We start from the raw sequence: 23,924 nt of genomic DNA, 5'->3' as shown, positions 1-23,924 counted from the left end.
AATGTAGATATTCAGTTTCATCATTTCGATTTAAATGCAAATCTGTTTGTCAAGTTGTCATTTTTATATATTGTCTTCTACGTGTTTCCATCTGCATGTAAAAAAAATAAAAATAAATAAATATTGTGAAGCCAACTTAGATATAATTATCTCGTCAGACCATTTCATCTTCTTTTCTTGGAAATTTTAAATCAGTCTTCTCTCGGGTCCATCTTTCCTGCTACTTAACATTCTGTGCTTCAAAGTTAGTTTTGAGGGTTCACCTGTTCTTTCATTGGCTACAATTTCTGCCAAAGCTGATGCCCTGACACATCATCTCACCTCAAGCACCATAAAAAAAATGTGTGACACTGCCACCTACTGAATAAAACTCATTTGCACGCCACAAGAATAAAGCATCACATGATTTTACTTCTGCAACTCATGCTGCCACACTCATTGAAATATAATGCTGTGCATTTCAGTAGCCATTCTACCATATTATTTGGTGTGCCTGATAAGATTATTAGATCGTAAGATCATGTCATTGTGTTCTGAGTCTCATCCTTTTTACTTTTACTTCAGCTGCCCTTACAAAGTACAAAGTATATACTGTTGGTTGCAGTACGATTGTGACATACTTCTTTATAACATTGCACCCTGAACTTTTACTGTTTAGCTCATATATTCATTATATCTTGGAGATATATACAAAATGGCATTCGATGATCCATCATGTTATATTCACAGTAAAATTACCTATGCATTTATTTGTCAGTTATTTTCATAGTTGTGTCCTTTTGTTGTTGGTAATCTCTATGATTATTTTGTTCACTTAAACAATTAATAATTACAAGATGTTGTAGGAAGATAATGGTGATAATAACGATCACTCAGACACCTCATGTGTAGACTTAACCAGTACTTTATTTTGGTGAAGAAGTTTGGTCACAGTGTACAGTTAACCTTAGTGACATCCAATGACAAATCAGCCAAATTACTTTTACATTGATATGTGTTTGTTTACTCTTCTATAGCACATGAAGTTAATGCAGACAAGTGCAAATTGTCACATTTTGTTTGTGGATGATACATGTGTTTAATTTCTCAGTACACAAGCTTCACATATTGTACTCAACTTTTGTAACTGAGGGAAATTATTTTTATAAAAAAGTATATAACAAGGACAAGGACAGAAAGAAGCACCTCCCTCATGGAACACAGGATCACTGAAGCACTGTCTCTTTCTGTGATAACAGGAATTTCATGTCCTCCATGAAACTGAGCTTACTTTGTTCTGAGTGACAAGTACTTGTTTTTCACCAAGATGAAAGAGACACAGTTCACTTTAAAGTTTTGTCCTCTAGTACTCGCCTGTTATTCTAACATACAGATACAGAGCATGCAGTAAATCAAGCAAAACATAGGTACCTACATTTATTTATACTTCATTATGACAGTGAGTCATAAGGCACAGTTTATTTCTAAAGTGTTACAATCTTAATGCAAAATAATATTTTCCCCACAGTAACTGAGTTTGATAAGAGACCCTGTATATTCACCATTATCGTCAAGATTTAAGATGTAGATTATTAATTAAACCACATTTTCCCCACAGTTAAATCAATTAGGTTATATAAAAATCACAGATCAATATAAAATGATCACATGCAGTAGCTTCCTTCCACGATAGCATCAGTTAAAACAGAGCATGCAGATTTTCCCTTTATCACTTTTGTGAATTTGAAGCTGTATTTGGCCAACAGCTGAGAGGGTCACGCCTTCTGATATTCAAATGGCCACACTATTTTCTATGTTCTCTGGATCCAGGTATGTGTATGGGATCTTCAGACTCTTGTTTCTGATTTTGATGTGTGCGCTTAATGTTTGAAGCTCTCCTTGAAAAGCCTTTACGTAGTAGGAGGGAATCTCCTCACTGTGATGCTTCTCCAGAGACTTGCCAAGAGCGACCTGATGAAATAAATAATAGAATACAAATGCATTTTATCAATAACATTAAAATGTTCCACAAACATATACTATTGGCACTATAATGCACAGCTGTAAGAAGTGAGCAGGACTGTTTCTTTCATTGACTGGAAGAGGGCGTTTTGCTCTGATGACGTATCAAACTGCGATACAAAACTTGAACATAAATAGCATTTATATCATTCAAATCTCATGAGGTTTTGTTCACTTACAAAGTCAAAGGATGGTTTGCTGAGTAACCACATGACGGCCATTCCATTAGCCGTTGTGCCCATGTCAGGTAATGTCTGCAGCATCGTGGCCTCGCTTGTTGTCCCCTTTGTTTTTGGTGGAGGAAGTTGCAGGGCGATGGGAGTGTTGGGCATCCAGCCTCCATAGTCATACTGCAATGATTGAATGATTGGCAGATAACTGATTAAGACTCACTCACAGCATAGCACTGGTATCATGGTGATACAATTATTGTTCAAAATGAATTTAAGAGCTGCATGTTTTAGCCATGCTATTGCTAGTGGTTGAACAGTTTACAGATCTTTGTCTTTGAATTTTTCCGAACACTGGCCACATAAAGTAATACAATTACTACTATAATATTTTTTCCAATGAAAATTTCCCTAAGTCAGGCAAAAAGACATTTCTCCAAACTAAGATTTGTAGTATAACCAACAGGATTGGTGTTTGAGGTGATTTTGGAGACTAGACTACTTTTGGAGATGGAAACTAGATTGTACGAGTGAAGTTATTGAATATATTTCCCAATAAGAATTGACCGAAATTATACAAAAGTCTTTATTCCAAACTAGGCTTTGTAGTATAACCAACAGGAGACTGTTACGTGAATTGATTTCGGAAATACTACTCTTTATAGAAGTTACTGAACATTTTTATAGTATCTCTTTTCAGTGCTGCACTTTGTACACAGTCTCTGCGCACTTGTCTCAGCTGCACATAGAGAGTAACATTATTTGTCCAGCTCAGATGATGTTTTTTTCTTGATGAAAATTAGGTTGTAGCTCGTTGTCTACTTAACTAGGGTTGGAACAAGGTGTTGTTCATGTTTTAACAACGTTCTGCTTCCAAATGATTGACCCGGGAAGTTTGAATCTGTGAATATCTTTCCAGCTTTATCAAACTGCAGCAGGTGGCTGCTGTTCTTGTAATGTGTACCGTACTGACCTTCTTTGTATCAAAAATTTGCATTAAGCAATGTTTCAGTGTTAAAAACTACATCAAAGTCATTACACTCAATAAGTGTCTGACAATATTGGTCAGGGTCATAACTAATTGATCAAGGAATGGACTTTCAAGAAAGTAAAATTAAGAGCATGTCAGTTGGGCCTTGGGTATGAGGTAGTATGACTGAGTGATGGGGAGATGAGTTTATCAAAATTAGCTTTAGAAATACCTCTGTTTATGTTACCTAACCTCTCAGAAATTATAATAGGAACAGCAGGTGGGACCTTCAGGGATTTTTTTTCTTAAATAGGTGGATCTAGGCAGTTACGGTGTGGATTATATGTACAGACAGAACTGTCCACTACTAGTTTGTTGTTTTGATGATGTAGCTCAAAGCATCACTGTGCCTGCATACAGTGGTCAGTGTAGGTTGGTGGAACAGAGGAAGGGGAGGCAGGTCTGGCCCACTGTAATCTCCGTTATTGATACCTGGTGTTACGACTGTTGTCGTAATTTCTTTTGTTTGTGTGTGTTTTGTTGCATGTGTTCTCTGTGTTTTCTGTATGCAAATAGGTGTGTGCCATAGCCCGGCGAGGATCGGTGACTTTGATCTGTGCTCGTTCCTGATTGGCTGCCGCCAAGGGCGTTCGGGTTTTTAAAGGTCCAAGATGGCAGTTGCTTCGAGCTAGCAGGCACACCTCACCTTCCTCCTCTCCCAACCGGCCACGTATTGTTGTGTTGTTGTAGTAAACCGTTATTGTGTTAAAGACTGTTAAATCATAGGGGTGGACTGCCAGTTTTGTTACTAACCATTTTTCTCCTGTTTATTTCGTTAGGGAGGTAAGCTTTTGTCATTTGTTTTTTTATTATTTGGTTAGGCTATTTACTTACTCCCTGGGCAGGATTGTTTTTGTTTGTTATTTTGGCCTGTGTCCACCCTGAAGTCATTATTTCAGTTAATTCTGTTATTTAAATATTGTAAATAAATTCGCACTATTGATCGTTCCACACGTCTTTTTCATTGTGGCTACTTGGGACCTGGGGAAGATGGGGCCTTTCATGTTGTGTCTCAGACACCCCTAGACTGGGCATAACACTGGGCTGTTGAGTGAGCGGCTGTTTCTTTTGAGACATTGCGACACATCTGTAAGTTTTCTTAGCACTGTTTTAAATTGTTTAATAAACCAGTTAATGCAAGAACTTGACTTTTGTCTCTAAGTTGTATTGGAACATTACAATGTGAATGTGTATACAGACCTGTGAATCAATGAATCACAGAGTCCAAACTACACTACCACCACAGTTATGACTGTGTTGGAATATGGGAATGTGTGTGTGTGTGTGTGTGTGTGTGTGTGTGTGTGTGTCTGTCTGTCTGTCTGTCTGTGTGTCTGTCTGTGTGTCTGTCTGTCTGTGGCATGACTCTTTTATGAGCTACTGTAAGAGAGCTGCAATAGTGATTGCGGTAGAATCATTCTTTTTCTCTCTTACTTGCTCACCAGGTAGATTGCATTTGTGCACCCACAGGAACCTACAAGTGGGTGGTTCTTGTGTTTTCTATGAAATATAATCCTGCCGATGCCACTGCCTACGTGCAGACTCACAGACCTGCTAGCATGGCTGCATCGACACTTGTTTATGTCATCCCTCTGTTTCCAGTCCAGAAAAAAACCTGTAGGCGTCATGAACCCATTCTACAATAACAGCAACATTATAATTGATCATCCCGGTAAATTAAAAGGCTTCACCTGTCCAGCGTTCACAGCAGAGTGTTGTGCTGAGCAAGTGAAGATCACCATGGTGACAAACTTGACCAACTCTTTCACAGTGGTAAAGCTCTGTGGAATTCCTGAGAATTAGAGGAAATAAACTGCATGAATTAAAGCTGCCTAGATGATTTAAGTTTGAGTTATCTTTGCAATATGAACATGTTATATTAAATATAAATGTGCACATCTCTCATCATTAATATTGAGCTTTTCTTTTAAGCCCACCTGTGCCTTCTTGGGAAAGGAATCCGTGTTCAAAAATGTCCCCAATCCACTTCTGCAGGTCGTCGTCTTCCTTGACCGCATCATTATTCTTGTAGTAGAAGCCGAGCACTCCCTGCACAAACCTTTGAGATATGTGGATAAGTACCAATGTAAAATACATTTGTGGTTGATTTATGCATTTTTTCATACATACTGCAGTATTAAAGCATAACTCTTTTGTGAGGCAATTTAATGTCCATCTCTTTAGTACGATCAGTTCTGTTCTTTTTAAGAATTTGGTGCAATATATGACACAGTTTGTTGAGAGTTAGATAAGAAGATCGATACACCTCTCATATTTGTGCACTAAATATAAAGCTACAGCTGGGTGGCAATTAGCTTAGCTTAGCATAAAGTGGAGGGAAGTGATTAGCCTGGCTGGCTTCAGAGTTCAAATAGATGCCTACTAGCACCTCTAAATTTTAGTAATTGTAAGAACAAAAGCTAGCTCACAGGGCTCTAGGGAGGATAAGGATATCAGGATATTTGGAAACCATGTTGTGTATGATCACTTGTTCAAACAGCAAATTGTCTTTGCACAAACAATATGTATTGTGTCCCTAATTCTAACAGCTGCTCTGTACAGTAAATTGTTTGACATGCATTTCCAGTATACTGGAAAAAACAACCTCAGTCAACTGTAAGTCATCTCCTGATCAGTAGTTGCAAAATCAGTCTAGGCTCTCTCTATAGGATGGCCCAGCAGCACGGCATTATTTACAAGAGCACGAAGCACAATTTGGGGAAGAACTAAATAAAATGAAATCTCTAATTCTACATTTGTATTCTCAGGGTGCTTTCCTGGTAAACTTCCTCTCCCTGCTGGAGCAATCTCTTTAACACAGATCTGATGCCTCTGTGCTGGCCAGCTGATCTGTCCTGTCTTCATTAGTATCATTAGTTGTATGTGATTCACTTGGACGCTTGGTTTCTAGCAAACAGCTACATTAGTTGTGTTTCATGACTTTTTTCCCTCAAAGTAAATCCTGTACTGAAATCTAACCCTAACTCTAATCTGAGACACACACTGTGCAAATCATGGTCATTTTCCACCTTGGTGTACTTAGGGCCTCTAACTGCATTCTAACTAACCCTGATATGGTGTAGGTCTTTACAGTGTTTAACATGGCAGCTACATGTCACTAAAACATACATGATGATGGTAACACTTTACAATAAGGTACACAAAATTAGAGTAGTTACTGATGAACTAATGAGGAACTTATGAGGAACGAATGAGTAGTTACTAGGCCCGTTTCCACCACAGGAACTTCGGGGTAATTTTACGGGGCCGGGGCCGTTGGTGCGTGTCTCCACTGCAGGAACCATCCCTGAGAGACAGAGTTCCAGAACTTTTACAGGGGCTAAACAAGTCCCTGCGTCGGAGTAGATACTCAGAACGGCCCCGAAAGACTCCTGGCTGGGGCTTGGGGGTTACTTGGTGCTGATTGGATATACTCAAGGAGGGATGTGACGTCAACAGAAAGCAACAAAATAGCCGGCATTTTTAAAACTCAGCAGACGAGGATTAGCTTGTTCATATAGCTTCCGCCGCCATGTAAAAAAAACCTCACTAAATGGCCCGTGAAAAAATTATTCTTTCCAGCGGATATCTTAGTTACAACATGATTGAGCTAGCAAAGCAGTTTTGTGTTGCTATGTGTGGTATTTATTCAGTTTTGGGAAATCACAATGTCTAGAAAGCATCAGCTAACAGCAGCAGCAAAGCTAACATCAGGACGTCATCTGTTAAAAGCCTCCCGTTGTCGGATACGACATGAAACTACTCCAGTTAGCTCAATGATGTTGTAACTAAGACATCCGCTGGAAAAAATATTTTTTTCACGGGCCATTTACTGAGTTATTACAGACACCGCTATTGGCTAACGGCGTCCCTACGTCGCCCCGGTCAAAATGGTCGCGCAACGATTACGTCACATCCAGAGGCAGCCCGTAACTTTACAGGAACCTTCCTCGTACTCCACTCAGTGGAGTACGAGGAAGAGAGGGCCGAATGAGAGGACGTTCCTGTAGTAGTTCCTGCCCCCCAAATAGTACCAGGAACTTCTTCAGTGGAAACGGGCCCACTGAGGAACTAAGTTACACAAAATTAGAGTAGTTACTGGGGAACTAATGAGAAACTAATGAGGAACTAATGAAGAACTAATGAGGAACGAACAGTGCTTAATTTGAGCCAGAACGTACTGGAACGCAGGATCTTTTCAGAAAAGGCCCTGGTGCGTTCCGGAACTAATTTGCATGGGTCTAGAACTTTTCGCATCTAAAAACTACATACAGTATTGGCTGATGTCACTAGTGTTGCAGGGTATACTGGTAATGGTAGACCGCGGTACTAAAACTCCACAGTAGCCTACGTATGATAGTTCAAAGTCCAACCGCAAGACGGTGAGTGTCCATGCGCCGTCCCGGCGTGCGCTGGTCAATAACGGCGTGCACTGGCCAACTGGCACTCAATATGCTGCTGTAGTGGTTTGTTTTCCAGACGTGAGTATCTTTGAGCAGTGAAAGTTATTATTTATTTATTTTTACTTGTCGGCAGTGATTTGTTTTCCACAGAGCTCTACGTGCAAGCATTTTACTCGCATTTGCGACTAAAAATAGTTTTGTGCGCGCAAATTAAATCATTCAGCTCGCTGTGTGAGTACAGATTTCAACCAGCAGCAGAAAGGGAAATCAAATCCTGCCGGTTTGCCGGTGGGTTGAACGGGGGTCACAGACAGGATACGGCGGTCAAATACGGCGGAGGCTCATAGTGCTCCGCGCCACAACATAACGGCTTACCGGCGAGTCCGACTCCAGGTCCAGTAATTTCCTCTTCTTGGTGTCATGACTGCCCAGTAGTACCTGGACAACTGAGCAGTGGCAGCACACAGGTATGTGGCATGTCAGAGGAGAAATGAGCCGTTCACATTTCTCTCTGTGGCAGGTAACGGTCCACAATTAACCTCACCGCACTTTAGGGACTGTTCTTTACTTATGAAGGGACTGTTCTTTACTTGTCAGGGGAGGAGGGTGGCTGGTTGATTTTTATTTTATTTATTCATTTTATTTTGATCCCCCCCATGTTAATCACTTATTGATGCTGTTTTTGAAGTATGAATAAGTCAATAAGTAATTTATTCCACTGAAATGTCATTGATGTATTATAGAAAAGTGATTTATCTTTTTATAAATGACAAAAGGCACATCTGCCTCATTTTTGCCATGGTATTGTGATACTACTCAGAACCGTGATACTTTCACTGGTATCATACCGTGGGTCCCAATTTTGGTACGGTGACAACACTAGATGTCACAACCATTCCATTCGGAGTCGCGCAGTGAGGTGGCTCGGGTGCCGCTTAAAAAAGTGTTCCCCACTCCCAAAAGTGGGGGAACACTTTTTCTCAGAGGCCCAAAGTGTTCCCCTACTTCTAATTTTACAAATTAAGCACTGGGAACGAACAAGTAGGTACTGAGGAACTAAGCTACACAAAATTAGAGTAGTTACTGAGGAACTAATGATGAACTAATGAGGAACTAACTATTAGTTAATGGTCAGTTCTTCATTAACTCATGATCAAATTTCATAGAGGGGTTAATCATGACTTAATAATTAGTGAATTAGTTACTTCATCAGTACAGAATCATTACTCAATAACCTGTCCATTAGTTAACCTTTTTATGTCCTAAAGTAAAGTGACACATAATGAGTAGTCTTTCATTACTTCATTATCATCTTTACAATTAGTTCCTTAACAAAAATAATCAGACAGCAGGATTCTTGAGAAGAGTTTAATTCACTATTTTCAGACCACATACACATTAATATGATCATCCATGTTATTCTGTACAAGGTGCTGACACACCAAACCAACATCAAAGAACTAGCGGCAACGAAAGCCAACAGTTGCATCGTCTACGTCGCCTCACGTCACCCTGTGTCAGTTGCATTTGAACACACTACAAAGACTACACCCGACGCTTGAAACTGTTACTCATTTATTTTGGCACTGCCCCATTGTCAAAAGACTCTGGAGTGATATTTGTAATTTTATTGTGAACAATATTGAAAAAGAATTTAAGCTGTTTTGGAGGGATGTACTGTTTGGACTTTTTGACTTTAACAGAAATACGGCAAAACACAATGAAAAATTTATTATTAATCTCATCTTACTTTTGGCAAGATTTCACATTCACAAATGTAAGTTTACACATAGAAAACCTTCTTTTGTTGCTTTCGTTACATCAATTCCATTAAATTTCCCCTTAATCAAAAGGTAATCAAAACCATTAATATTTGTGATCATTTTAATATTTTCTTGTAAACTCTTATCCTCCTGGCATATGTGATATAAGACATATATGTGTAATGTTGAAGATCTGCATTCTGTAAACTTCCTGTTTTAAATAAAGTTGTGGAAAAAAAAAGACTACATCCGACGGCCAAGTAGCACGTACGTTCTGCGCCTGCGTGAAAGGAAATAACGCAAAAAGTGAAACCGGAAGTCCGTTGAATGCATGAGATCAACAAAGTAGCACGGAGTGACAGAGTGATACATCCTGTCAGCCGAGGGGTTTCCTATCTGTGCAGCCGAGCAACACAGCACCTCCACAGACTATTACATCCAGACGGTCCCGGTGTTTCCTCCACAGGCTCCACTTCACTCAACTTCACGCAACTTCACTCAGCTTCACTCAGCTTCACTCAGCTGCCCAACAAACCCGCTGCTTCTTCCCACTCTAACCTGAATAATAAACCAGGGCTCGGTGCTCCGGTTGGATCCAAACAGAGAGCCGGGGCTAACGTTTGCTGGGAAGCTAGCGGAGGCTAACTGGCTGTGCTTCCCTCCGGTCATGCTCCCAGCTAGCTTCGGTTTGTTATTCAGGTTAAAGTGGGAAGAAGCAGCGGATCTGTCGGGCAGCTGAGTGAAGTGGAACCTGAGAAGGAAGCACCGGTTAGCCCCGGTTTCACTACAGGCAGATTCACTCGCTACAGGGGCGAGGAAATAAAACCTGAACAGCCAGTCAGAGGGATCTCTCTCACCGACAAGCTCCGCTGCCGATTCAACATGCTAAATCAGCCGAAAATTTGGAATGAATGATGAACTATTAGTTAATGGTCAGTTCTTCAGTAAGTCCTAATCAAATTTCAGAGTAGTTACTGAGGAACTAATGAGGAACTAACTATTACTTAATCATTTCCTATCTTTTTTGTGTACCCTAAAGTAAAGTGAGACATCAAAATGAGTAGGTAATGATTCCCTACTCATTACCTACTCATTTTGATGTCTCACTTTACTGTAGGGTACACAAAAAGGGTAGGTAATGATTAAGTAATAGTTAGTTCCTCATTAGTTCCTACTCCTCTGAAATTTGATCAGGAGTTATTGAAGAACTGACCATTAACTAATAGTTAGTTCCTCATTCATTCCAAATTTGTTTCATAGTAACTACTTTAAATTTTGTGCACTTCAAACAACTGTACTGTGAACAACGGTGTGATCAGTACATAGTACGCAGCCCCCATGATAAATTCTTTAAGCTTAGCCTACCTAAAATGTGACACACTATCATATTTATTTCTAAGGCATCATCGTACAGAATAACATGGATGATCATATTAATGTGTATGTGGTCTGAAAATAATGAATAAAACCCTTCTCAAGAATCCTGCTGTCTGATTTTATTTGTTAAGGAACTAATTGTAAAGATGATGATAATGTAATGAAAGACTACTCATTATGTGTCACTTTACTTTAGGACATAAAAAGGTTAACTAATGGACAGGTTATTGAGTAATGATTCTGTACTGATGAAGTAACTAGTTTACTAATTAATAAGCCGTGATTAACCCCTCTATGAAATTTGATCATGAGTTAATGAAGAACTGATTGTTAACTAATTGTTAGTTCATCATTAGTTCCTCAGTAACTACTCCTCTGAAATTTGATCAGGGGCTACTGAAGAACTGACCATTAACTAATAGTTAGTTCATCATTAGTTCCTCATTCATTCCTCATTTGTTCCTCATTAGTTCCTCAGTAACTACTCTAATTTTGTGTACCTTATTGTAAAGTGTTACCATGATTTGTACCAACGTTATATTTATTAACAGAATGCAGAATCGAAACTGACTATAATACCTGTGGATGATATCCCAAAGCTTGAGTCCATCATCCCTGTAGTAGAAGTTCGGCACATCCTCCAGCCCACGCTCAGTGATGTCCTCTGGTATGCAGAGGGAGGTGTAGGTCACTGAGGACAGTGATCTCTTCAGGAGTGTCACCATACCCTCTCCACCAGAGGCTGCAAACTAGAGTCAGATACTACAGTCAGATATGTCAGGAGTATAGTTAGAGACAAATACTGTGCATGATGTTGAAAACAAACATTGTTTGGGTGATGGTCTACTGAGTGTTGGTCTTTTGTACCTTTGTGAAAACTCCAGTTTTAGAAATTAGTTTAGCTCTCGCCAAGAAGTTGATATGCAGAGTGTATCGAGTGTGAGGTACAAGGACCTGAGAGAATGAGGGAACTCTATTAGTAACACTATTACATGTTAACCAAGTCAGTAATCTTGATGCTTCTATACCATTTAACAGTGAGAAATAATAGAATATTTACACACTAAAACACTATGATTCATCAACTTTGGATTATACAAGGAAAAACTACAACTACAGCAAGTACCTTGTACAGTGAATGTGTCCTGGGCACACTGCGCAGCAGTGACACTGCAAACACTTCAACCAGCAGATGAGTGCGCAGCAGGTGGACATTGAGTTCGTGCTCGTTGAAATCTGCACTTCTCACAAAAATCTTGGCCGTCAACCAGTCGTACTCAGAATCAGTAGGGAGGAAGATGGGGTTGTCTTCTGCTGGAGTCTGCTTCAGCTGCAGGAGAAGGAAGGAGGTGTGGTTCATTCAATCCAGTATATCCAATACCAGTACTGGTCAATAATATTTACGAATTTTCTATAATTGCATTTTTGCCTATTTACTACAGGTACAGGTTTACTACAGGACTGCTTCTCAGTCAGATATTCTGTTGATCCTTTGCGGGGAAATTGTGTATTTTCATTAAATTCCAGGTCGGAGCACAGAGTCAGCTTGAGAAGATGAGCTCTACATGTGAGCCCTATGTATGGAAATAAAATTGATTAAACTTGTTTGCATCAGGCTCTATTATCAGCCTGTCAAACTTAGATACAACAATGGGGAGAATTTTTTAATGACTAAAACTCAGGCTGGAAGAAATGAGCAGCATTTCCCTGTGGAGAGAATTCATAGCTGTCATCTAGACACTAGCCATGGGACCTGATACTTGCATAGATCACAGTATCTTGCTTAAAGAACACTTTCAGTGAGGTGGACGCTTCCTGTATTAGGGAAAGTCTCACCTGAATAGCAACTGGCATCAGCTTGTTATCAGGTGTTTTGTGGAGCAGGACGAGGGGAGCCATCAAGTACTGCTTCTTCCCATGGATGGTGTTTGCTTTCAGTCCATCCAAACGCTTGTAGTCACACAGGAATATGTTGCCATTCTGTTGTGGTGAGGAAATTATTTTACTCACATGCATACAGTGTGGACATTACATATACTGACTAAACATGTAGTGCAACATGCAGTCCCAAATGTAAAGCATCATGGGGCAAAACATGATCTTTTCTATTGCTAAGATCTATCAATGTCATGACAATCACCTCCATTTCATTTTCCAAGCTCAACTGACCACTGGGGAAGACCATGTCGTCAGTGACAGGAAAGTTCTTAGGCAGAGCTGAACAGCGTCGGATCAACATGGGGTTGACGCCATTTAGAAACTGGTAGGCAAAAAGAGCATCCTCCTTCCAGTGTTCCTGGACAAAGTCTGGATAAAGAACAGAGATGGACTTCATTGAGTTTCAAGCTAGAAAATCGTACTGTTATCAGCTTAACTGTACCTGTACACTACATGTGAAAGTTAAAGTGAACCAGACATGATCTTGATTATATCCAATTCAATACAATTACTCATCAATAAAAAACTAAAAAAATAATAGTAAAATACGAAAGGAATGGACACTTACAGTTGCCTCTCTGTCAGCTCCACTAAATTTGTGTCAAATTTGTGCTAAATTTGGGCTCTTTTTCCACTTTGCAAGTCTTGATGGTGCTTTTTGTGGTTGGCTTTGGATGGTGGCAGCATGTGGCTGCGAGTCACTCACCAGGACGAGGAAATCAACTCACCAGTATGTAAATTCTCCACCTGCCAACTTCTGCTAGCCAGCTGCTAGCTAGCCTGGTTTTCTAATGTAAACATCAATAAACATAAGAAAAATAAGGAAGAATGAGCACCAGCTGAAATCGCATTCTGCTAGCTGGACAGACGTTGGGAATAAACTGAATGACCTCCGTGCCACACCAGTTTCCAACATGATATCAGCAACTCTAATATTCTTTGATTCACAGAAACTTGGGTAATGCTGGACAGTGCCATTTAATTGTTACCATGCTTTATGATGAATAATGATCAATGTGTCAGTGGGACTCTGAGCTGCTGTCCCAGTCCTGCTGAGGATCACTGCTGTGATCCACCGCTCCACCCAAACCTGAGTTCCAGTGGAGCAACAACACATCCCGGCTATGTTGTCAGGGTCATGACGTGTGGACAGTTTAATCATTCTACAACCATGGATTACTAAAATCATCCAGAGACATAGACAATTATAAAGAAGCAGCCAACAATGGAAAAAGACGCAAACAAGGACTGCATTAGAATCACAAGTTCAAGGAGCTGATGAGACCACATTTCACTGGAGTTGTACCTTGTATAATTCCATGTCAAAAATACATTTTCTTGTTTGAAATTTTCTAAAAAAAAAAAAAAATCTCAAAAATCAACCTTCATTTTGATTTAAACTACACACCTGTACAGTTTCAAAAATTCATTTTACACGGTTGTGACACTATCATGTCACAAAATCTGTCCATAGACAGACAAACAGATGTAGAAACACATGGTACTCAAAACTGCTTCTGCAGTAGTTTCCACGACAATAGGTGTCACTAGAATCACATTTTGCCATGATCTGCATAGACAGCCCAAAGACCATCTTTCCGGCAGTGAAATACTTCTTTAAAACTTTAAGCATTTATTTGTTGTTGCTGGACATCTTCAGTAAGTATTTCATTGGAAAACAAGGCACCAGATAAACTAGCTAATTGTATCTATATTCTATGTAACCCTCAGAAAAAAGAAAGTTGAATCATTCATATACAAATAAGTTATTGTACCACAGACAGTGTTTGAGGGTACTGTTCTTACTGATGCATGGCCGTTACACACTACACACACAACTATTTGCTGTTGACCTTCATTAAACCACCCTAAAAACGACACCAGGCAGCTACAATACAGACCTCTACACACATCAGACTGGTAGGTCGTAACTCGATATTCTGCTTTTCTACAACTGAGATGTTTGGTTACCTGGGCTCATCTTCATCATCAGTTTGTAGAACCTGTTTAACCACGTTTAATGATGAGCTATGAGATCAGTGATGTGATTGGCTGAGAGAGTATTTACTGTAAAAATCACTACACCCACTGATCTAGACTAAATTCACCTTCACCAAGCCCTTTGCATGTTAAGTCACAGCACAAGATGTTCATAGAGACTCAAAATATTTTTCAGGAGAACACAAAAGTTTTAGGAAAGAACACAAAAGTCTCTCAGGAGAATACCAGAGTATTTATCTTTTTTCACCCATCTATATTTTCTCTTCCATCTTTTTTTTAACAATCATCTTTTTTTCCTCCTCCATCTTTTTTTTACCCATCTATTTTTTCCTCTCCATGTCACCTTACAACAATATATTGGCAGTATTTGTATTTACAGTATATTAGGGCCACAAGCCAACATTACCTTACACGGGACACAAACCCCAGTCTCCTGTGTGAAAGTTCTGTACTTAACCAGGTCATTCTCTCCATTTTAGAAAACTTTTTGACCTGGTGCTTTCCTATGGTTTCTGTGAGGAAGATTTGAATTTGGTTAATGTTGCGGTTTTTGATCATAGGACAGTGCTCTTCCAGGTTCCACTCCTCTTCCCTGACCCCATACCCACCACACTGATTTGCTCCTGCCTCCTAAATTCACTCTCTGTTCCACTTTTCTGCCAAGCTTTTAGATACAGGGGCATACGCATAGAGGACCTTGTTAGTGTTAAGAATATTTAATTGTTTGTTTGCTCCAAATGACCTCAGTGTCCTAAGGAAGTAAACGCATTTTTGTACCTAATATAATCTGCACTCCAGGATAAAGCAGGATCTACGTATGGAGATATAAATATATATTGAAATGTAGAAACCTGTTCAACCTTTGTTAGCTGTTTGAAAAAACTATGTTGACATCAATGATGGATTGGTTCATCTCTTATCTGTTAAAACGGTCCCTCTCTGTTACACTTGGATATGCCCCCTGCTCGTGTCCCTCTCATTTGTGCGGTCCCCCAGGAGACTGTTTTAGGTCCCCTCTTATTTATTGTGTTCATGCTACCTCTTGGGAGAATCTGGTGTTTATCCTATTATGCCTTACTGAAATTAAGAGTTGGATGTCCAAAACTTTTCCACAGTTGAGTGACTTAAAATCAGAAATAATTATAATAATTACATTTGGCCCAAGAACTAGACGGATTACCAACAATCTATTCTGGGTGCCTTATCTAATAATGTTAAATTATCATTATCATCATCATCATTATTATTATTATTATTATTATACATACATTATCAAGTATGACATTATGATGATACCACAGTACCTGATATGTCAGTCCGTTTGCACCAGAACACCCCTTTGATGTCATCAATACAAGTCCAGTTCTCCCTGGAATCAGCCAGACCTTTCAGGTACAGCTCAGCCAGCCTAGGAAAAAAAGCAAAAAGTAAGTTTACTTTAATTTGTTTGATAGGACATACACAGTCACATAGATATATAGATGTATGACAGAATTTGAGGACTTTACCCAGCAGCTGCAGTGAGCTTAAACTCTGCCTTCTTGATGAAGGAGAACTGGACCTCAGAAGGCAGATCAGAGAGGTCTTCTGCCTTCATGCAGTGGGGTATTCCCTTTATATGCTCATGCCAGCTGGGAAAAAAATATTAAAAGTATTTAAAGGTATGCAAGCAGTACTTGACACATATTCATGTAAATAACATTGCAATTCTGCAACTTACAGTATAATAGAATTGAATATACCCTGGCAGGTGTAACTACATTTTATATGGTAGGTAGTTTATCATTATATGTCGTGTATATAATCAACCAAAGGTGGAAGCAGTTTGGATGCACGTTAGTTTTGGGGTGCATAAAGTTAAAATGTGAATAAGCTCTGAGCTCTCACCGATAGTCTTTCTCTCGCTGCTTCCTGTCTGGTTCCCATCCAAAATAATAGTCAAGAGGCAGTATTTCAGTAGGTACTGTAGCAAGAAAGAACCAAAACAAGCTTTATAGTTCTTTATACAGTATGTTGGAATTAATTTACTCCAGCCGCCTTACAGTCCAGCTTTCAACACTTGTCTGTCTTTAATGTCTTCTGTGGTCAGTGAACAGCGTACAGGATGTCAGACAAGCAAATTTGCACAAACCTCTTCCGTCACTGAAGCGGTGCACTTCACTGTCAGCACTCTGGCGATAGATGGAAAAGTTGTAGGTGTCTCCTGCAGGGGAAGAGAAAACAATGGTTTTGGAAGGGCTGTTTGTCTGGCTCTATCAGGAACAGATATTCAAAACAGAACAAAAGAGGTAGTTAACAAATATGAGGTATAAAAATAAATGAATCAGTATTGTGAGATCTTATAAGAGGCAGCATCATCACAAACTACTGAAGCAGTATAAGAGTAACACTCAAGGAACACCGACCTGGTTTCACTCCAAAGTCATTAAATACTGCTGCTTGAGCAGTGACTTCTGGCGTCAGACATTAACGGAAAAAAGTCAGCATGATACGTCACAGGGAAACACAACGGGACAACAAAATTTAAGACGGCAGAAGTCCGAATTTAGGTGGGCAGGAGGGGTGGAGGATGGGTCCAACAACCAACAACCACCAACTTTCAACTCGGAGGACGATGTCTGCTTCCCCTATGATTGTAAAGCCAAAACTTGTTCTTTTTTTCTAAACCCAATCACGTGCATTTGTTGTTTAAGGGGAAGAAAAGTCAATTCATGGTACTGTGCTGAAGTAGTGTGTTAATTTTGAAAGAGACTGTATGCAAACTGTGAAGTGAAGTGTATTGTGAAAACAGACAATGCATGTAACAAGCTTGAGTTGACACAGTGTCCCAGAACGTCAACAACCAATGCACCCAGGGTAGCTTGCATGTCATATGCGGAGGCGGAAAGTTCATGACCAAACGTCGATATGTGACAAGGTCACACTGAGAATGTATTGAGCACACAGACAGTACGTAACAGCATTATTAAAAATGGTACTGGAAAACCAGACAATCCAAATTATTCTGTAAAAGAAAACAATGTAATTATAAATAAAGCAAAAGAAATTGGCAATAAATGTGATGTATATTTTGTAAACACTGGAAAGAATTTAGCAAATGAGATTGTGGATTCAAGAAATAAAGATGGTGTAGATCCTTATTAGGGGTGTTGACGAAAAGGAAATACTTGATATTATTTTTAAAAAAAAGTAATAATAAGAAGTCCACTGATTTGACTGACATTGATATGTTGTTGGTAAAAAAAAATATTAGTGAGTATATTGTGAAAGCACTAGACTCACAAGTCAGTCTTTAGACGCTTTGCTTAACTAAAGACTGATGACTTTCTCCCTGATTTTGTGTTTAGATGGACGGATACAATTTCAGAGTTTAAAAAACTCCCTACGTTGCAGAACCAATAGTAAATCTGCAAGGCGGTCCTTTGGTGGCTCGCTGAACTCTTGTGCTTGTAAACATAATCCGACTAGAAACACGTGTAGAGGTACAAAATGGCTCAGCCGCGCTTGCAGAAAACGCCGTTAATGAATGTTTGTCGCGTTTGTGGCGACACATTCTCGCCAACTAAAAGAAACTAATCTTTTACAAGGCCATGACTCATCTGTCCGACCGGACTATAGAGGGAATCGCCTTGTTGTTTACAAATACTTCCGGGTAGAAAACCAGCAGAGTTTAGCTATATATATGTATATATATATATATATATATATATCACATTTTTCACATCACTGTATCACCGTTTAGACTAATCCGATGTTTGTAAAGTCTATAAACACAATGATTGAACAAACATTACTATTTCTGTGTGCACGTTTAGCTGGGCTAACCGTTAGCTGTTAGCCTTGTTAGCCGTTAGCGGTATCTGTAATAGGTAATAACTCATTAAACGGTCTGTGAAAAAAATATTTTTTCCAGCGGATATCTTATTTACGACATGATTGAGCTAGCAAAGCAGTTTTGTGTTGCTATGTGTGGTATTTATTCAGTTTTGGGAAATCACAATGTCTAGAAAGCATCAGTGGCTGCAGCTGACAGGGACAGCTAACAGCAGCAGCAAAGCTAAGATCAGGATGTCATCTGTCAGAAGCCTCCCGTTGTCGGATACGACATGAAACTACTCCAGTTAGTTCAATCATGTTGTAACTAAGACATCCGCTGGAAAAAACATTTTCTTCACGGATGAGCACACGTTTGATAAAACAGAGTTAAATCTCTCGGCATCCATTTTCAAGCTCTGTGTGTTTGTTTCCTTGCGGATGAGAAAAGGGGGAGCGCACATTTCCGAGAAGGTGTGTCCTTTTCAAAAATGCAAGAGGCGTTGCTTTGTTGCCGGCCGTTTTCGCCGGTGTGTTCAACACACTTTAGAAAGGAGTGTCCCCAGACTATCAGAAGGCGGAGGTCTCTGATTGTCTGGTGGCGAGACTATGACAGCACTGACAAATAAATTTCACAAATTTAAAAATCATCAAAAGATGTTAAAATAGAAAGAGTGTATGAAAATGTATTATTTCTGGGTATCACAAGTAATCATAAGCTATGTTAGAAACTATCACTTTGATTGTAGAGTCCTAACTTTTATTTGTAGATGCAGCGTCAAACTGTGGTGTCTAACGGTTTGCCAAAACTTCCTTGAGGCCAACCGAAAGTCCTTCTCCATAGCTTCCCCGAACTCCTCCCATACCCAAATTTTTGCTTTAGCGACCACCACAGCTGCAGCCCTTCTGGCCAACCAGTAGCTGTGTGCTGGTTCAAGTGATCCCTGGGCCAACTAGACCCAAAAGGCCTCCTTCTTCCCCACACCGCCAGTGTCCACCAGTGGGTTCTTAGGTTGCCGCCACGACAGGCCCTGACAACCTCTTAGCAGCCACCTCCACGATGGAGGCTTTGAACATGGACCACTCTGATTCCATGCCCCCAAGATGGGAATTGAAGACCTCACAGACAGGGCCCTCAGCCAGACATTCCCAGTTCACCCTCATTAAGCATCTGGGTATACTAGGTCTGTCCGGCAGCCTCCCCTGCCATCTTATCGAACTCACCACCAGGTGGTGATCAGTTGACAGCTCCATTCCTCTCTTCACCTGAGTGTCCATAACACACGGCCGCAGATCTGCTGATATGACCACAAAGAACTCTGTACTGTCAGAGACCCACAGTTGTATCAAGGCGACATTCTCAGTCTCCGCAGAGAATCTTGTCTTTGTACTGTATTCAAATTAATATATAGTCAAATAAGATTTTCAAATCTTTGCATTCTGCTTTCATTTACGTCTTACACAGTAGGTGCGGTTACATGATGGCTTCTCATTCGGAATGAATTAAATCTGAATTAAATCATTCGGATTTAAAGTCTTTCCATTCCGAATGAGGGTTTATATGGGAGATCAGCTTTATTTGGGTCTGTGCAAGGTTTGGGGCAGAGAAGGTTTCTGACTGTATAGGGGGCGGGGCAATGTTACGTTTACCGGAAGAAAACACTATAGTCCTCGCTCCGGATAACAAGATGCCTGACGACGCCGTTCTTAGTGCCTTTTTCGGACTTGTTTTGCTTATATTCTTGAAGCAGCAGTACAACAGCAACCTTGTTCTGCTAATGCTTCGTTTGTTGAGGAGGAGAAGAGAGGTAGAAGGTCGAAGAAGGGAGACAGATGACCGTGCTTTGGTGAATGGAAACCGGTGAGTGCTCCGTGTCTGACTGCTCTATCTCAGCCCGTTGCTATGCACGCTGTATACGTCATCGGCAACGAGCATGCGCAGAAAGAACGGAATGGCTGTAATCGGGTAGGAGGTGTACAGGACAGAAAAACTCTTTCATTCGGGTTCTGAAAAGCAATATTCCACCTCTGTAAGTGTCTTTCCACTGTCACTTACTGCAGGTGCGTGTCGGTGCAATGAACTGACGCGCGCCAGGCTTGGCTCTCACAAGCAATGTCCAGATGTTTCCCGTTGCTTTGCTCAATTTATTTCTTCCATACATTTAAGCACAAGAAGGTACAGCACCTTGCTTTGTAGCAATTCAAAGCCTATTATTTAATACTGCTCCTGTCTGCAGACACCTCAGCCATGCCTCAGTCACGGTCAAAAAACTGTTTGCCTCTACACGCATACCTGGCCTCATTACCCTGGCTGAATAAATGAATTTCCACCGGAAGTTGCCAAAGTGCCACACAATACAAAATGTTTTTACAACAAAAATAAACACACACGTAGATAAATGGCTGTAACAACCCCTGTGCACCCGATTAGATTTTCTTTCAGGTTGGCTGTTTTTATTCGGGTTGAGGTGTTTACAAGGAGCATTTCTATTCGGGTAGGGCTTCCAACCCAAATGCAAAAGGAATACATGGCTCCATGTAAACACATGTACTGTTCCATCTTTTTCAGAATCAGGGTTGTACATGCTTTAAAATTTTGTGGTTTAGTTAATCTTAAAACTTAAAGGACAACAGTATTTTTCAACCTGGGCTCTATTTCCCCATATGTATGTGTGCGTATGATTCATGGGTACAACTCGTTCTAAAATTGGTTCAGTATTGATTGAGGCAGATGCAGCCGAGAGCCGCGAAACGAGCTAAAACGGTAACGGGGGCAAATGCGTCCCGCCTAAGTTTGCGCATTAAAAGTGCTTTTTTTTCGCCACTGACTGGTTCAGATCCCGATAAAAAAAAAAAATTAGACACCTTACCTCGTAATTACGAGGAAAGATCTCGTAATTACGAGGTAAGGTGTCTAATTTTTTTTTATCCAGTGAATGCAATGCGCTTCCACAGAAATTAGAGAGAACCAGTATAAATTTAGGGAAACAAGATTAAGGACAAATATAAAAACAATATCAGATGTAAAGGGGTTAACTTGTGGAATAGATATGACAGGAAATTAAGAATATGAACTTAACTTTGCAAACTTAAACATGAAAAAGTTTTAAAAGGTGGTAAACATGTCTTAAAATGAAGTGTGATTATCATTGTGAATGAAATGCTAGGATCTTTGCTTTTATTGCTTTTGTTTTTGTATAGCTTAAACGGAGTAAAAGGGTTTCTTATAAGAATTATTGGAGCCACAATAACATTCTTTGTATTTGTTTTGATTCATGTTTTAGTAATGGTCACTACATATAAATAGATTTGAGTTTGTAGAGTTTGTAGCGTGTTGAAACTGAAACTGATGAATACAAAGTTACCTTTGAAAGATACAGAACTGTTGAATGGACACTTAACTGTGATGGACTCTGAAACTTAAAGAAGCAACAGAAAGCATATTTTCCTAAATATATCATTATGAAAATAATGTAGGTTTACATACTGGTTACTTAGTGGCTTTGCAATCTTTGTAATAAGCTTCTGCCACCGGGGGCAAAATTTCACAGAAAAAATCTGCTTTACGGCAGGAAACGCGTCATGTATTACAAAACTGGTCGGTCAGCCAATCAGGGACTGGAGCTGGTCCTTATGAGGAGTTGGGCATGAGATAGTTGAGTCACGAGCACAATGGCAGACAGACAAAGTTTGGAGACAAGTGAAAAACGGCTTAGCAAAAGAAAATGAGCTCCTCTGTCTGAGGAGGCAAAGGAGAGCAAAAAGGAGAGTGATGAAAGAAGAGGAAAAACAAGAGTAAACCTCAGTCAGGCGTTCAAGAGATGGAGGGAGCTCCATGAACAAAGAGGCTTCAAAACCAATGTCCAGCTAGCTTTCTTTCTAATGGATCAGTAAGTAACACTGCTAAATGTTAGCTAGACGAGAGAGGACTGGACTGTACTGGCTGCTAGTTCATTCCTAGCTGGCCAGCATTGCAAATCGCTGCAACCAGGGACCGGGTAGCGAGTGTTGGTCAGCTGACATCCTCGTTGCCATTCTACAGCAGCCCTCGGACAGGGATACCCCCCATCCCTTCCTTTGGTTCTCTTTTCATGGAGGCAGCTATCGACAGACATCGCCCAGCTAAGTTACGCCCAGCTGTGAACACTGGACTTTTCACTGCAACGGCCTTAGACTGAGGAGCATCAAAATCAGTTAACGTTAGTCCACACAGTTCTCCCAAGCTGTCCTGGAGAGCAGGGAGATCATGTCGGTCACTGTCCATAAATGTGAGGGCAGCCTTCGCAGCTACTGGGCACCCAGCCTCTCCGACCGGGAGAAGTGGAGTAAAATCCTCTCCTCCGCTCCCGTTTGTCTGGTGAACGGCTCTCCTCTGTCAATTCACTCTGCCAGCAAGTTAATAATATTGATGCCAGTTGTAACATTTGAATGTTTTAGTAGTAAGCCATGTTCTAAGCGGGATAATGTATAGTGAGCCGGTGACAGTTGAAAATTAAATCCGCTGCGCGTCGGGGTTCCATTCCCCTGTCGGGAGTTATTTTTCGACAGTCACCGGCTCACTATACATTATCCCTTACATGTCTACTGTTGTTTGTACTGATACTGTGCATGTTGGTATAATTTACTGTGAGTTGTTTGTACTGGTACTGTGCATTCTGGTATAATTAATTGCATTACTATTTGTTTTTTTCTTCAGATAAATCTGATAATTGTTGCTCGGTCTCTTTACTCATTTATTTAGTATAGTGTCCACACACCTTCTCATTCTACATATACATAGAGGTATACTGGTGGCTTTACAGCCTACATTTTATTGATTATCTCTGATCCACACGGTCAATTTGGTTGTTGCGACAGTGCGAGCAACACTGCTGATGCTAGGTGGCGCCATGCTAAAAAAAACTGAATCCTATCTGTTGCCTCTGTAAGTGGAAACTCCCCTTTTGCTCCTTAGAGGCCTTTAATGGAATGTTTTTTTATTGAAAGACTCTACAATAATACACTATTAAAATGGGGCAAGTACAATAAGCCTAAGTTTCATCCTACACCTCATTTCAATTTGCTTTTGTTTTCCTGATAATTTAATGCCTTATTGTTATTTTTTTTATTTATTTTTTTATGAGCATTCTTTTTGGAAATTATGTCAACAGGGACCAATATAAATTACTACTACTGCTAAAAAAACAATGCTGTGTTTGAGAGACTCCCAGAACTTAAAGTTAAAAACATGTTGGAATTAATTTACTCCAACCTGCTGGTAATTTAGCTTACTGAAATTGTCTTTCTTTAATGTCGTCTGTGGTCAGTGAACAGTGTACAGGATGTCAGACAAGCAAATTTGCACAAACCTCTTCCCTTTCTGAAGCAGTGCACCTTGCTGTCAGTGTTGCGGCAGTAGATGGTAAAGTTGTACATGTCTCCTGCAGGA

General features: G+C 40.1%; 1 protein-coding gene across 1 annotated transcript in view; it reads right to left on the bottom strand.

Moving 5' to 3' along the window:
* Positions 1-1,712: 1,712 nt before the first annotated feature.
* Positions 1,713-23,924, bottom strand: part of LOC117254834 (polyunsaturated fatty acid lipoxygenase ALOX15B-like) — a 108,287-nt gene continuing 86,075 nt past the window's right edge. Inside the window, exons 11-15 of the mRNA XM_078166245.1 lie at positions 11,324-11,493; positions 5,139-5,260; positions 4,893-4,993; positions 2,181-2,351; positions 1,713-1,950 (exon numbers count right to left, since the gene is read on the bottom strand). Coding sequence (XP_078022371.1) covers positions 1,771-1,950; positions 2,181-2,351; positions 4,893-4,993; positions 5,139-5,260; positions 11,324-11,493 — 744 coding nt within the window. The 3' untranslated portion in view covers positions 1,713-1,770. The remainder of the gene's footprint in view (positions 1,951-2,180; positions 2,352-4,892; positions 4,994-5,138; positions 5,261-11,323; positions 11,494-23,924) is intronic.

The sequence above is a fragment of the Epinephelus lanceolatus genome, chromosome 3 (assembly GCF_041903045.1).
Source record: "Epinephelus lanceolatus isolate andai-2023 chromosome 3, ASM4190304v1, whole genome shotgun sequence".
NCBI lineage: Eukaryota > Metazoa > Chordata > Actinopteri > Perciformes > Serranidae > Epinephelus > Epinephelus lanceolatus.
The sequence above is the reverse complement of the archived record's forward strand: the minus strand, read 5'-3'. Positions and strand labels throughout refer to the sequence as shown.